The sequence below is a fragment of the Phyllobates terribilis genome, unplaced genomic scaffold (genome assembly GCF_046119375.1).
Source record: "Phyllobates terribilis strain yellow unplaced genomic scaffold, ASM4611937v1 Scaffold_8__6_contigs__length_399053987, whole genome shotgun sequence".
NCBI lineage: Eukaryota > Metazoa > Chordata > Amphibia > Anura > Dendrobatidae > Phyllobates > Phyllobates terribilis.
Genome location: NW_027362768.1, coordinates 265,076,884 through 265,093,379, shown reverse-complemented (window position 1 = coordinate 265,093,379; position 16,496 = coordinate 265,076,884). Strand labels below are relative to the sequence as shown.

The 16,496-nt window shown below is 38.3% G+C and overlaps 1 protein-coding gene across 1 annotated transcript in view; it reads left to right on the top strand.

The window, feature by feature from the left end:
- Positions 1 to 13,174, top strand: part of LOC141157215 (cytochrome P450 2D15-like) — a 45,331-nt gene extending 32,157 nt beyond the window's left edge. Inside the window, exons 5-9 of the mRNA XM_073644208.1 lie at positions 522 to 695; positions 2,911 to 3,052; positions 4,204 to 4,391; positions 7,916 to 8,057; positions 12,881 to 13,174. Of these exons, the coding sequence (XP_073500309.1) occupies positions 522 to 695; positions 2,911 to 3,052; positions 4,204 to 4,391; positions 7,916 to 8,057; positions 12,881 to 13,059 (825 nt within the window). The 3' untranslated portion in view covers positions 13,060 to 13,174. The remainder of the gene's footprint in view (positions 1 to 521; positions 696 to 2,910; positions 3,053 to 4,203; positions 4,392 to 7,915; positions 8,058 to 12,880) is intronic.
- The last annotated feature ends 3,322 nt before the right edge of the window (positions 13,175 to 16,496 follow it).

Genomic DNA, 16,496 nt, shown 5'->3' with positions numbered 1-16,496 from the left:
GCTGAAGGAAGTCATGTGTACAGATACAAGTCAGGACATGTGTAGCATCAAATATGAGTGTGGCTGGAGAACCCCTTTATCTTATTAACAATTTTGAGATCTGCGCATGCGCCGACTCCGGCGTCATTTTACTGAAGACCAGACTTGGAATCTCACACGGCGCACACGCCGCCCACCCCATGATAGTGGCTGCAGCACAAAATATCAAAATGGAGGCAGGTCACTGAATAACCATTGACCTGTAGAAACACAGGAGGCAGGCAGAAAGGCCGGAGCAGAAGAGGACCCAACCCCAGGCCCGCCTCGATGCACAGACGATATCATCAGAAGAAAACTTAAAACCATGATTAAAAAAGAATCATTGGTCGGATTCCTTCAACAAAGGTATCAATTTAATCAGTGTAATAGCGTCGTTATGGCCATACCTTTACTCTATAGTGCTAAATCCTGCTGACAGGTTTCTTTTAACCCACAGCACCTAAATCCAAACATTTAATATATATATATATATTTTTTGGTAGGTGGTCTCTGCTATTCCTTGTCTGCGGCACATACCTGGGCTGGTCGAGAAGGTTTTTCAGCCTCAAATCTACATGACAGCATATGTTTCAGAGATGGTTTCCGAGCAAAGAAACACTTGGGATCCTGGATACACAAGGCACTTCATTGATGCTTTTTTGCTGGAAATGGAGAAAGTAAGTGTTCTATCCTTGCTGGAAGTTACTCTGGGTTGTGCGTAGTCTGTTCTCCAATAAATGAGACGTCTGGAAGGAAGAAATCTGTAGAATTAACAAAAGGCAATGGAGGAAAACATATGAAGATACAGTACAGAGTGTTTATACGCTGTGTGCATACAGATTTATTTTTATTTTTTTCTATTTTTTTTAAGTTTTTATAGATTTTTTTTTTTTCTCTCCTTCTAAGAGCAAAAACCTTTTGTTTGTTATGTTTTGAATTATATTACTAATTTTACCATACAATGTACAAGGAAATGAATTTAAATTCCAAATGTGATGAAATGGTGACCCATCTTCCCGCGCAATTCCGCTATTGTTTTTCGAATTTTATTTATGGCATTCATTGTATAGAAAAAATGACCTGGAAATATAATTCTTTAGATCAATAGAATTACAGTAATACCAAGTGTGTAAAGAAGAAAATACAGTATAAATAATTTTATTTAAATGGTGAAAAAATGTAGAAATTTGTAAAACAAAAAAATTGGGTTTTAGTCTCCATTTTCATTTTTCCATCAATGGAGCTGTGTGAAGGCTTATTTTTTATGTGATAATCTTTTATTCATACCATTATGAGGTATGGCGACTGAAAAATTGCACTTCTGGTGTATTGATTTGTTTTGTTCTTAGATTTTACCATAACACTATGTTCACACACATGTTTTTTTTTCTGCTGCAAATCTGTTGCTAACTTTTCTCTGGCAGGTTTTGTTGTGTTTTTTGTTGCGTTTTTTTGACCACCCATTACTTCATATGGGTGAAAAAATGCTGCAAAAACGCAGATGCGTTTTCTGCTTCAAAAACGCTGAAAGAAGTGACACGCTCTATTTTCCAAAAACACAACCAAGTCACAAAATACGCAGCAAAAAAAAAAGCAACATGTGTGAACAAAGAATTCTGGTTTCTCATACACCTTGCTGGTACTGCAAAACGCAGCTGAAAATTTGCAGAAAAATCTGCAGCAAAATACGCTGCAAAACACAACATGTGTGAACATAGCCTTAGGGTACTTAATTTTTTATATTTCGATAGATCATAATTTTAGAGTTGCAGCAGTACCAGATAAGTTTTTTATTTTTTTAGTTCTTTTTTTAAAAGGAAGAAAAGGTAGGGTTATTCAAATTTCTATATACTTTTTTTTTTTAAATATGATTTTCTTACTGTATTCTTTTCATCCCCTTATTGGACTGAAATCTGCAATCTCTTATTCTATATATTGCAATTACTAAGTAATGCATTATGTAGCTAAAATCACAGTCTCCTATGAAGACCAGTCTATGGCTAGGCTTCATAGGATTAGCAGCATGGCAGCCATGCTGTCTTCAGCATGACAATCTATTGGTAACCTGCGATCAAGTTGCAAGTGGGGGCGAACGGAACGGTGCCATTAAAATGCTGTTGTCAGAGATTGATAGTGGCTTTTAAAGGATCGCTGTTGTGGATGTTGGCTGTGTTACGTGGTCGGCATGTGCTGTGTGTGGAGTAGGCTAGCCTCCTGATCCTACTGCATACACAGATCACTGAGATATGACATACAGATATATTCCTATGTCGGGAAGGGATAATGATGCTGGAGACATGAAAGTAAGATTTTTATATTTACTCTTCATATTGGGATAAGAACTGACCAAGACATAGAGGAGATTAGGATTGAGTCACACACATGCAGAGTGCTCCATTGAGCATTGTGTCAAGGTTTCCATCAAAAACCCCAAAAAACAGGATTCTGAGACCTGACGAAGCTATTCATTTCAATGAAGATGATGGAGTTTTGATGGACAATGGAGAGAACTGTATTTATTTTACTCACTTATATAGTGCCATTATTTCCACAGCACTTAACAGACATTTTTGGCACTGTCCCCATTGGGGCTTACAATCTAAATTCACTATCAGTATGTCTTTGGGATGTGGGAGGACCTGGAGGAAACCCACACAAACATGGGGAGAACATACAAACTCCTTGTAGATGTTGTCATTGGGGAGATGTGAACCCAGGACCCCAGTGCTGCAAGGCTGCAGTGCTAACCACTGAGCCACCGTGCTGCCCATATATGTGTGAAGCTAGCCTTAGATGCAACAAAATGTGTAAGAAAATAATTGTCAAACATTTCCTAAAATATAACTAGTAAATAAGCATTAATGTATTTATTTATTCGCGGCATTTTCATAGGCAAAAGGCGATAAAGACAGCAGCTTTAATGAGAAAAGCCTTGTGGTCACCACAATTGATTTGTTTACAGCTGGCATAGAAACTACAACTACCACATTGAGATGGGCTCTCCTGTTCATGATCCTCTACCCAGAAGTCCAGTGTAAGTAGCTCCAGGTAGAATTTCTGCATCCAAAATATTAACGATTTGGAGGTAGTAGACATTGTGTAGTCAGGGTATAGGACAGAATTAAAGGCCTTCTGCGGTGTAGATCTCCAAATTTCAAAGTAGATGGATCCAGTTAGTCCAGACAAAATGGGTCATAATTAATTTTCTCTATCGTGGCACCGAGGGTAATTCAGTGAGTTGTAAGGGAACCTGACAAAGGAATTGCTAAACATTGGCAGAACCTGTAAAATAAGCGCAGAGAATTTTTCATTACCTACTTTGACCATTTTTCCTTTACTCAAGCGAGTAAGTTATGTTTGTTTCTAAATAATTTCCTGCAAAAAAAGTTTTTACTTTCTTTAAAAGTTATATTGGTTCTGAAAATTATAAAAAAAAAACTTTTAAAATGTATATTTTATAAGGCCATTTGACTGTTCCTTTATGAGGAATGGACAAATGGAATTTATGTAAGGCATGGCTGCAAATGGGAACACCGAGTACTGTTATGTGCTAGTTTTTAGAATGGAAGAAAAGGTTCTGCATAATGCGCTTTTTATTCTGTTCTAATAATGGACACATGAAGTAATCCAGATTGACCCTATTACAATCAGAGGGGTCCCTCTGCTTCTGTTTGCATCAGAAATGTAATGGATCCTTTTTTGACAGTAATTCCATTTGCAAGTAACATTAAAGGGAATCTGTCACCTGGTTTTTGCTACCTCATCTGAGAGCAGCAGAATGTAGGAAAAGAGACCCTGATTCCAACGATGTATCACTTACTTTACTGGGTGCAGCAGTTGTGACACAATCACAGTTCTTAGATGTAGCGTGTAGCAGAACTGCCCCCGCCTACACCATAGCTGTCTGTGTACATTGTCTATTGACAGCTGCTAATCAGAGGAGGGGGCGTGGTCTGGGCAGTGATAATCTCCTGGTGATAAACATTCATTGTATGGAAACATCAGCACACAGCCTAATAAGTGACACGTCACTTACCTCATGCTGCCCTCAGATTACATAGCAAAAACCTACTGACAGATTCCCTTTGAATAACAACCCAGAAACTTTATCAATCCAATGTTTAAAAAATGTGTTATTTCTTGCTATGGTAATTAATGCTGATGATGTAATACATTTATATTTAGGGAAAATTCATAAAGAAATTGATGAAGTGATTGGCAGAAATAGAAAACCAACAATGGCAGATGTCCTGCACATGCCTTACACCAACGCCGTCATCCATGAAGTTCAACGCTGCGGAGATATTTTTCCAGTTGCTGCTCATCATATGTCATATAGGAACACAGAAATAGGAGGATATTTCATCCCAAAGGTAACACTTTACATTAATGTATGTTGGATATTATAAATTACTTGATATTCTTCCTTCAGACCAGCCTGCCTCAGACTAGTCAATCCGAAACATTGTCCCAGGGAATCTGTCACCAGGTTTTTGCTACTCCATCTGAGAGCAGTATAATTCAGTCAGTGGCAGAGACTCTGATTTCAGCGATGTATCACTTATTGGGCTACTTTCTACAGTTTTGATAAAATGTTTTCTGAATATGTGAGAAATCAGACATCTGAACGAGGCTTTAAACAAACCTGGATGCAATTGCACCACAAGTGTCTGTTTCATGCTGCTGCCTGTAGCTTAGGCCCCCTCCATGGCGGAGATTGATAGAGAAGAAGCGCTGTTTGACTACTGACCAGATTTGGCTGGAATAATATGCAGATGTCATTTGCAACAGTCATTAAGGTACTAGAACAGCAAAAAATCCCCAAAAGTGAGTGCATTTCAGGGAATTTATCTACAGGCGCAGTGACTATTTTCGCCCTGGAGTGGTTTCCAGACAAAAATAAAACACAGAGTGGACTTTGCACACTGAAAACCACAAATATGCCAGTTTAGTGCCCATATACTGTGCCCAGTGTGTGCTTCTGGAAACACGTACCTCATGAATTGTTAAGGTGATTTTCTCCGCTACACCATTGCCAAACATGTGGACTTAAACTATGGTTTGGGCACACTGCTGGGCTTAGAAGGAATGAGGGGCATTTGGCTTTGGGAGCGTTGATTTTGCTGTATTGATTTCTAGAAGACCTGTCGCTTTTCCAGAACCTTTAAGCTAACACTAATGTGGAAATCCCTATATTTCTATTGAGAGATGCTGAATCTGAGTAAAGGCTTGCATTTTTTTTTGTAGGGTGAGTTAAAGTTTTTATTGGTACATTTAGAGCTACATTTTATTACTTGCTTTTAAGGCTAGTTTGACATTTATCCCATGTTCTATGCTGAGCATTTATGTCAGCATTTCCAACTAAATCAGTGGTTCCCAAACTCCAGTCTTCACGGCCCCCAACCCATCATGTTTTCAGGATTACTTTAGTATTGCACAAGTGCTGGAGTTATTATTAAGGCATCAGAAATTGCCACAATTCTCTCACCTATACTCTCTACTACAGTAATCCTGAAAACATGATGTTTGGGGTCGTGAAGACTGGAGTTTGGGAAACACCGGTATAATTCTACAAAAAAAACAGGATTCAGATAAAACCCTTGAATGAACCAGTCACTATAACGAGGCAAAGTCATTTTGGACTCCTGCCTCTGTTCTGGTGATGTCTCATTTTTTCAGGAGTGCAGAAAGCCGCAGTCAATAACGCTTTGGTGATGTTCCATCTATTTAGGCGCGCACAAAACAGAGGCCGGATGGAGTCCAAAGTGACTCTACTGCCTCATTATAGTTACTGGTTCTGTCGGGGGTTTTGTCTGAATCAAGTTTTCCATGGGTTTAGATGGAAATCCCTAGGTAAGTGCTCAGTGTAGCGCACACGATAAATGTGAACCGAGCCTTAGGGCTCATTCAGATATCATTTTTTCTCGTATTAGTGGTATCCATGTTTTTCACGGACAGCCCTCATACCTATGAGGGCTGTCCAATCCAATGGGATTGTTCCCATGTCTGATTCTTTTCCTCGGACCGAGTAGTCCGCACAAAAGTATGGAGATACAGTGTGTGAAATAAGTATTTGATCCCTTGCTGTTTTTGTAAGTTTGCCCACTGACAAAGACATGAACAGTCTATAATTTTACGGGTAGGTTAATTTTAACATTGAGAGATAGAATATCCCCAAAAAATCAAGAAAATCACATTGTATAAATTAGATAAATTTATTTACTTCGACTCCGACTCCCTCATATATGGCTCATGTTTAAGTGATGAATTTACACAGCACAGATTCATCTCAGCTAAAAGTCTAGACCCTTAGATCAGGAATAGGTCAGACATTTCTAGGACATTTCAGAACTTCCCCAAATTCTTATGAAAAAATATTCCCCAGAAACTGCATTGAATTACTGTACCCAATTTATTATATATTTTAGGAGTTGGAGTCGGTCCATTTTATACAGACTCCACCAAAATGGGCTCCGACTCCACAGCCCTGGAAACTTGGACTGTTTTTTTTGTGTATGAGAAAAATCATTGACATCTGAATGAGCGCGTATTCTGATATTTGAACAGGCAGAATGAACAAATAAATAGCAGTTTAAGAAATTTTTTTTACGACATTCAATAAGTGATAAAACAACTTTGTTCTTCAAGGCAGTACAATTCCATGATTCGGTCAAGCTGGGAGAAGCCAATGTGAAGACGCCAAAAGTTGCAAAACTTTTCAAAGCCTTTACAGCAGATTTCTGGCCTGAAAGCTTTGATGAATTATGCTTTCTCATGTCTTTCAATTGGAGGAAGCTGATGGAGATGTTTTGTCACATGCCCATAAATAAAGCTATATAAATTTGGTACCACTGTGCTGACCTATAGAATAGCATTAACATTTTATTTGTGCAGCATATGAATAGTGTCAAATTTAAAACTATTCGCATAATGAATTAATACTTTAGGTAATAAATTACATGTGCCATGGACAAATACAATTCAAGATGTAAAAAACAAGCCCTCATGCTGTACCATCAATGAAAAAACAAAAATATCATGGCTCCAGAAATGTGACAATAAAAAAAAAGAAAAAAAAAAAAGTTGGTCATTAAGGAATCTGCCATTCTCCCCGCTCCGTAAATGTAAGTTAGGAGTTATAAGAACACAAGTGAATACTTATCTTTTATTAAAATAAATGAAAAAATCTACCGGAAGTTGGGGCAGCAGAAGCACCCAGAGCACTTCCATCTTCATTTGCTTATCACTTATAAAGTCAATTTCTCTGCAACAGAGAAACGACTTGGGTTAATATAGGTATGACTATGCAAATTGCCTATTCAGAGAAAAAGAGGACTTGTACTCTATAGCGCCACCTATTGGAAGCAGCAATCCTACAAGTCACAATCAACCCTTTAACGAGTCATGCAATATGACTTAGGGTAATAGCCAAATCAGAATCTCAAATTGCAGACACTGAGGCTGTTGACCCTCATCAGTGCAAAGTATGAGAACTGATTTGGCTAGAATTCATATAGGTATGAATTCACTTCTGCTGTTAAGGCTTACACACACATGTAGTCTTTTGTGGGGTAGAATGAGCTGACAGATTAAATGTTTTGTGCAATCCAAATAAACACAGTCGCCTTTATTATCCAATTTTCTTATGAGTTGAATTTTACATGGAGCTTATTGTTTCATGTCTGGTATATGGTGTTTTTTTTTTTTAATAATTAATGAAAAGTGTGTTGACCCATTCTCATTGTCCTAAAGAGATTTGAAAAAAAACCCAAAACAAATGGTAGATTATACAAAGTAAAATAAATACACACTTATTTTTCTTGCTGAGGAATTGAAAATAATGATTACTGAAAATAATATCACCTTAATCTGTTTTTTTTTTGTATTGTATTATTAGGGTACCATTGTTGTCACAAACCTGTCCTCTGTACTGAAAGATGACCGAGTGTGGAAGAAACCCTTACAGTTTTATCCTGAGCATTTTCTAGATGCAGATGGAAAATTTGTAAAACAAGAAGCCTTTATTCCATTTTCTGCAGGTAAGAAAATAAGTCAAGTAGATAATTCACTGCAATATGCATAATAACCAGTGCAGGCAAAGTGTCATTATTGGCCAGAGCTTCACAACAGATAGGCAAATTACAAATTTCATCATCAAAGGGACATTATTTAATGGGATAATTCCTACATCGTGCCAGATGACATTCCCAATGTTTATGAAATCAAATAATTTGTATTAATATTTCCAAGTGTGCAAACTGTACAAAATACAGTAAAAGATCACCCTCCTCCCAAAAAAACAGCTCATCCCTCCCCTCCTCCAATACAGAACAACATTGTTAGATTGCGGTCTAAGAACCCACCCCCACTCCCTACTTAATCTCAGCAAGAATACACAAACATATATGACATATAATCGATGCGTACCGTCACTGTCATAAGTCAAATAACACATAATAGAGAATAAAGATTTAAATGTATCAGTTACTCAGATCCCTAAACCAATTTACTGTATATCTCCAATCTGTGCCACCTTCTACTTCTATCAAGACAAACCCACCTGGCGCTCTCAAGGGAAAGGGTCAAGATCAGGGTTGTCTAGCCTTGGAGCCAATAACTTTTGAAATTTAAGTGGAGCTTCTCTCTTGAGGTATATTCAGTTTTGCAATGATCGAATGTCATTTACAGTATTAATCTCTCCTTTCAAAATGGCGTAACTGTACTTCAAGATTGCAAGTGTTTTCCCGCAATCTGCTGTTTGACAGTTATGTCATAGAGGTGGCAAGAACACGGAAGTTGTGCCATCCACAGCAGAGGCTGGCTGTTATACATGGCTAAGATCCCGTGGCATGTATTGGGACTGGATCTCATGTCGATACCAGCACTTTAACCTCTCATGTGACACTGTCAATAGTGACAGTGGCATGTGAGAAGTCTGACAAGGTCGCTCCCTTTGTCAGCCCCTCAGCTCGATCGTTGGATGATGATGGTTGCCTACCAAAGGCCTGTGGGTCTACTGTAAACCCAAGCCTATTAGAGCCCGCCAGAAGCAATAGGTATAACAGGTTACCTGTCAGTCAAACCCTGACAGGGTAGGTTGTGCACTGTACTACAAAGTAGTACAGTTTATTATCAATGCAATCAAAAGATCACATGTTCCCTTGTGGTTCTAGAACGGGATGGAAAATAAAAAATAAAATAATATGAATAAAAATATGTCAGTTTTAATAATAAAAAATGCTTTATTTATGAAAAAGCAACCCTCCTTTAAAAACAAAACATGCTTAAAATCCACTCATTCGTAACAACCCTTTGATAAGTCAAAAAGTTGTAAGTATTCCAAAATGGTGCTAATAAAAACTACAGCTCGTTATGCAAAAAAAAACAAAAACAGCTAGCGTTCATGCAGCTTTGTACTCAGAAAAATGAAAAATGTATGGATCTCAAAATATTACAACAAAAATATATATATTTTTAAAGAGCTCATGTAGACAAGTATAGAAATCTTTTAAACAAGATCAGCATACAGACATCACAATGACCCATGTTGTTCAATAGGGCTGTTCAGAAGAACATTTTTTTTTCTTGTTCCGACTGTCCATGAGAAAAATATTGCAGAATGCATTACTTTCATCCGAGTCTCGAATGAAACTCGCACATTCAAGTCTATGGGTGCGAGAAAAAAGTTGGATCCCACGTAGACCATCTGAGTGGCATCTGATTTTTATAGCTACATCTCAATAAAATACAGTTTCCTAGGTTTATAATTAAGTGCATTTTTTAGTTTAGTTGTATGAAAACGGATCACACACAGACATAAAAAAAGGACACCTGGCTGGTACACAGATGAAAATTAGAAATAAATCGTCCTAGTTTTCTGGATGAAGCTCGGACGATTTTTTATATGCTTGTGTGCAGCTGCCCTTAAAGTTATTTTCTTGGTCAAAAGCAGGAAAAGACAAAAAACCAAAACAATATAAACTGGGTACAGCCGTAAACTATTGTCCTACAGAATAAAGTTAACTTGTCAATTATACTGCACTCTGAACTACATAAAAAATAAAATTAAAAAATTATTTTAGATTCACTGTTTTTGTTCATACCTCCTAACAAAAGTTAACTTAAAAATAATAAATTCTATATACGGTATGTGCACAAAAATGAAAACAGTAAAAACTACAGCTTTTTCTGCAAAAAAAGAAGCAGTTAGTCTTGAACATGCTTATGGAAATTTATTTAATATCTTGTGCAAAAGCCTTTGTTAGTGATGACACCTTCAAGACGCCTCTTATATGGAGAAACTAGTCAAATCATGAAGGTCCTGTGGCCTCCTTCTATGAACTCTGAGCTTAGTTCCTTCCATACATTTTCTGCTGGATTCAGGTCAGGTGATTGACTGGGTCATTCTAGCAGCTTCATTTTCTTTCTCTGAAACCAATTGAGAGTTTCCTTGGCTATGTATTTGGGATCATTGTCTTGCTGAAATGTCCACCCTTGTTTCATCTTCACCATCCTGGTAGATGGCAGCAGATTTTTATCAAAAATGTCTCAGTAAATTAGACAATTCATCCTTCATTCAATTACATGAAGTTTGCCAGTGCCTTATGCCGAAAAACAACCCTACACCATAATGTTCCCACTGCCAAATTCCACTGTTGGTATGGTGTTTTTGGGATGATATGCAGTTCCTTTTGACTTCTAAACATGTTGTGTATTAGGGGATTCAAAGAGTTTAATTTTAGTCTCTCCTGGCCATACTATATTCTCCCAGTATTTCACTGGCTTGTCTAAATTATTTTGAGTAAACTTTAAACGAGCTTAAACGTGCTATTTGTTCAGTAATGGAGTCTTGCGTGGTGAGCGTGCATCTAGGCCATGGAGATTAAGTGCATTACTCATAGTTATCATTGAAAGAATTGTACCTCCTGATTCCAGGTCTTTCTGTAGCTCTCCACAGGTGGTTCCTGGCTCTTGGATAACTCTTCTGATAATTCTTTTCACTCCTCTGTCTAAAATCTTACAAGGAGCACCTGGTCGCGGCCAGTTTGTGGTAAAATTATGTTCTTTCCACTTCTGGATTATGGCTCCAGCAGTGCTCACTGGAACCTTAAAGGGAATCTGTCACCCCCTGGGACTTTTCAGACCACTAATATGGGCATACAGGTGGTAGAAATGTGAATCTATACTTACCTGTATGGCCCATATTATCGGTCTGGTGTAATAGCTGAAAATCACTAAGCAGCAGAAAACTTGTGCGCAGGTGCTGGGAAGGCAGAGTGACTCACCGGCGCCTGCACACAAGTTCCCTGCTGCATAACACTACACTGACGACAGGGAGAAGAATGCCGTCCATACAGAGGAAACAGCACAGGTGCGGGATCCGGCCGGGAACTGCACGTCTAAGGGCCCTGTGACGTGCAGGGGAGGTGGGGTGAGTATGGAAATAGGGCTGGTAGGTGGGCATTTCTTGGCATCCGGGGGACGCAAAGCTTAGCTTTTTTTATTAAATTATTTCTGCTATTACACAGCAACCAGACCGCTAATATGGGTCATACAGGTAATTATAGATTCACATTTCTATCACCTGTATGCCCATATTAGCAGTCTGAAAAGTCCCATTGGGTGACAGACTCCCTTTAAGTAATTTAGAAATTCTTCTGTAACCAATGCCATTGGTATGTTTTGCAACAATAAGGTTGTGAAGGTCTTGAGACAGCTCACTTGTTTTACTCATCATGAGATGTTTCTTGTGTGGCATTTTGGTAAGAAGACACTTTTTTATAGGCTATCAGTTGAACCAGCTGATATTTTTTTTTCATTAAGTGGCAGGATTGCTTTCTAATTACTGATATATTTCAGCTGGTTTCATGACTTTCCATGGCTTTTTGCACTTCTTTCTTCATGTGTTCAATACGTTTTAGCTGTGTCATTACTCATTATTACACATTATTTATTTATGGACATTCATGGTTTGACTTCTTTGCCTGTGTAGATTGGGTGGGTTGTTACCAACATCTGGTGAGAATTTCATATCAATAGCACATTTAGAAATATAATTACTTAGAAAATTTTTGTTCAATACTTATTTCACCTGCTGTATATAAAGTTGGTATTGTCAAGATTGTATCAATCTGCAGAATAAAGGTAATGAGACAGTTATACCTAATACCTATTGGTGAGTAGTGTTAAAAAAATAATACATTTAGAATTTGTTTTTTACCTCCCAAAGAGCATAATAAAAAGTGATAAAAATAATCGCCGGTCTTGATAGATTACGGCTAAAATGTATACATAAAGATAAGTGCATCTAGGTTTCAATTAAGAGTGAAATATATTTTACAGCGCCCAATGTAATGATCAATGTCAAAACTAAATCTGAAGTCAAAGATCTAGTATAAGATTCTTGTATTGTGTAAAAACTAAGCTAAAATATGCCTGAACTGTAGCATAATTTACACCAAAAACATGTCTTTTATGACTTGTACAATACTTAGGATGTGTTTTAGACACTTTTTATAACTTTTTATGACTTGTCTGACAAGGGGTGTAGTCTTGTTGAAAAGGGGTGTGGTGTATTGAAAGGGGAATGTCTTAAGATATGACACAATTAGAGTGCATATACGGTGCATTATAAAAAAAAATAAATAAATAAAAAAATTAAAAAAAATGAACAACTACGATAAATGGTGTTGCCAGGCTCTGATTCATGCTGCCCGTGTTTTGGCCAGCATGAATCAGGTGACGGGTTCACTTTAAAACTGGCTAGTCTAAGTTTGCACCAGAATTAGACCTTTTTGATAAATATGCCCCATTATGTTAATCTTCTCTCTATGGCTTTAAAAATCAAATATTTTCTTTTTAGGCCGACGGGCTTGTCCGGGAGAGCATTTGGCCAGAATGGAGCTCTTCCTTTTTTTCACCACCCTCCTGCAATCTTTCACATTTCAGATACCTGACAAGATGCCGCGTCCACAGGAATCACCAGTACTGGCCGTAACACTCTGCCCACAGCCTTTTAAGCTTTGTGCCATTGCCAGATAACAAGATGCTAAACCAAAATTGATGATTGTTTTTTAATCTTGATGCTGGTAATATTGATATGTATGAACCAAATACGTCTAGAACCTGATATTAAATAAATTTGTATTTTACAAAATGTGGCTAAATGAAAAGTATTTCTTGCGTAAAAAATAATATGCTTCATAACAGGTTAAGTTCAGTCAAAAACATAATTCCTCAGCTAATACTTTTTGTTTTTGAGGGACGTATTTTTGCACTTGATCTAGAAATTTATCAGTTTCCACTTTTCTTCTTTCTCAAAAATTCTATGAAATCATATATACTGTTTGCAAAAGGCTCAAGCAGAGCTAAAATGTATCCTAATTCTGTAATATATGCTTTCGCTCAAATTTTTTTTTGTAGAGCATCTCAGCAAAATTAACACACACATACTGTACATGGCAGGGGCAGACATATAGCCGGTGCAGCTGCACCAGGGCTCGGAGGTGGAGGGGGGCTCTTGCAAGGCGGATAATAATGAGGGCAATCTGGCCTGTTTCTCTGAGCCCGAGGCTCTGTGGGGCCCATGGCCAGATTGCACTCATCATATATGGCAGGCAGGGAGCGATCCTGCAGCTGTGCTACCTACAGGAGAAAATGGCAGCGGAGCAGCAGGAATACGTCCTCTGCTTCCTGCCCAGTGCTTTCTCTCTGACACAGGCACGTCACTTACGACGGTCGTTAAGGAGTTAAAAAATCATGTTATGTTGCCAAAATGTGCGTTCACCTGTGTAGAATGTAATGATGTATTACTAATGTGAATGCGCGCAGATGATGTCCATATACTGGGACTGGCCTAACCATCTGTATTTTACAGAACGCCCTTTATTTCTTGTGATTTCACTGACCGTTCTCTGTCCGTCCTGACTGCGGAGGGGACTACAGGACTGACAACAAGGACCGTTGTACAGAAATCTTTCTATTTTTATGAACTTTTTTTGTAGAAAGCCTACATCCCTGACCTCTGGACACGTGTATATTGAATGTACAGCATCTTATCCTTATGTGCGTCCGGTGCAGTTATCGCCTTGGAAGAGAATGGCATTACTTGAAAACCTGTTGATTCGTTAGTATTTAATCACTTAATACATTTTCTTCATCCACTAGAATCTGTGCTCACTACAAGCGCATCCGTCAGACAAGTCTCTTATATTACTGACTGCTACAGCCTAACACAAAGCTCCAGATGTAGTGATTATGTAGCTCCCTACTGCCACCACTAGAGGGAGCTGATAATATGAGTGCTGTGATATCATTGGTTGATTAGGGCTTCTCCGCCACTTTCCCAGTTTTTGCATTAGGGGGTCTGCCTTAGATTGCAGGGAAGTACAATACATGAGGTTTCAGAAAGTGGAAAATCAAGTTCGCTATGGTTTTTTTATTTTTTTAATGCCACAGATTTCACTTCTTCAAAGCATTAGGAATGATATCTGCTGCAAAATCTTCACGTAATCTTGCAAATTTTGCTGTGGATTTATTACGGATCTCAATTGTGCACACGTGTATTTTTACTAGAGGTTTGACATCAGAAATCCACAGCTGACACAGGGATTTCTTCCACGAATGTGAACTAGCTTTGCCTTGTGGAATTTGCTGGAAAACATAGCCTGATACTTCACGCAGAATTTTTTTTATACTAAATATATATATAATACAAAATGCGTGTGTGAGTGTGTATATATATATATATGTGTGTGTATGTATATGTATGTATATGTATATATATATATATATATATATATATATATATATATATATTACAGTGCTGGCCAAAAGTATTGGCACCCCTGCAATTCTGTCAGATAATACTCAGTTTCTTCCTGAAAATGATTGCAATCACAAATTCTTTGGTATTATTATCTTCATTTAATTTGTCTTCAATGAAAAAAAACACAAAAAGAATTGTTCTAAAGCCAAATTGGATATAATTCCACACCAAACCTAAAAAAGGGGGTGGACAAAAGTATTGGCACCCTTTTAAAAAATCATGTGATGCTTCTCTAATTCGTGTAATTAACAGCACCTGTAACTTACCTGTGGCACCTAGCAGGTGTTGGCAATAACTAAATCACACTTGCAGCCAGTAAACATGGATTAAAGTTGACTCAACCTCTGTACTGTGTCCTTGTGTGTATCACATTGAGCATGGAGAAAAGAAAGAAGACCAAAGAACTGTCTGAGGACTTGTGAAACCAAATTGTGAGGAAGCATGAGCAATCTCAAGGCTACAAGTCCATCTCCAAAGACCTGAATGTTCCTGTGTCTTCCGTGCGCAGTGTCATCAAGAAGTTTAAAGCCCATGGCACTGTGGCTAACCTCCCTAGATGTGGACGGAAAAGAAAAATTGACGAGAGATTTCAACGCAAGATTGTGCGGATGGTGGATAAAGAACCTCGACTAACATCCAAACAAGTTCAAGCTGCCCTGCAGTCCGAGGGTACAACAGTGTCAACCCGTACTATCCGTTGACGTCTGAATGAAAAGGGACTGTATGATAGGATACCCAGGAAGACCCCACTTCTTACCCCGAAACATAAAAAAGCCAGGCTGGAGTTTGCCAAAACTTACCTGAGAAGGCCTAAAACGTTTTGGAAGAATGTTCTCTGGTCAGATGAGACAAAAGTAGAGCTTTTTGGGAAAAAGCATCAACATAGAGTGTACAGGAAAAAAAAAAAGAGGCATTCAAAGAAAAGAACACGGTCCCTACAGTCAAACATGGCGGAGGTTCCCTGATGTTTTGGGGTTGCTTTGCTGCCTCTGGCACTGGACTGCTTGACCGTGTGCATGGCATTATGAAGTCTGAAGACTACCAACAAATTTTGCAGCATAATGTAGGGCCCAGTGTGAGAAAGCTGGGTCTCCCTCAGAGGTCATGGGTCTTCCAGCAGGACAATGACCCAAAACACACTTCCAAAAGCACTATAAAATGGTTTGAGAGAAAGCACTGGAGACTTCTAAGGTGGCCAGCAATGAGTACAGACCTAAATCTCATAGAACACCTGTGGAGAGATCTCAAAATGGCAGTTTGGAGAAGGCACCCTTCAAATATCAGGGACCTGGAGCAGTTTGCCAAAGAAGAATGGTCTACAATTCCAGCAGAGCATTGTAAGAAACTCATTGATGGTTACCGGAAGCGGTTGTTCGCATTTATTTTGGCTAAAGGTTGTGCAACCAAGTATTAGGCTGAGGGTGCCAATACTTTTGTCCGGCCCTTTTTTGGAGTTTTGTGTGAAATGATCAATGATTTGATTTTTGCTTCATTCTCTTTTGTGTTTTTTCCTTGCAAGCAAATTAAATGAAGAGAATAATACCAAAGAATTTGTGATTGCAATCATTTTCAGGAAGAAACTGAGTATTATCTGACAGAATTGCCGGGGTGCCAATACTTTTGGCCAGCACTGTATATATATATATATATA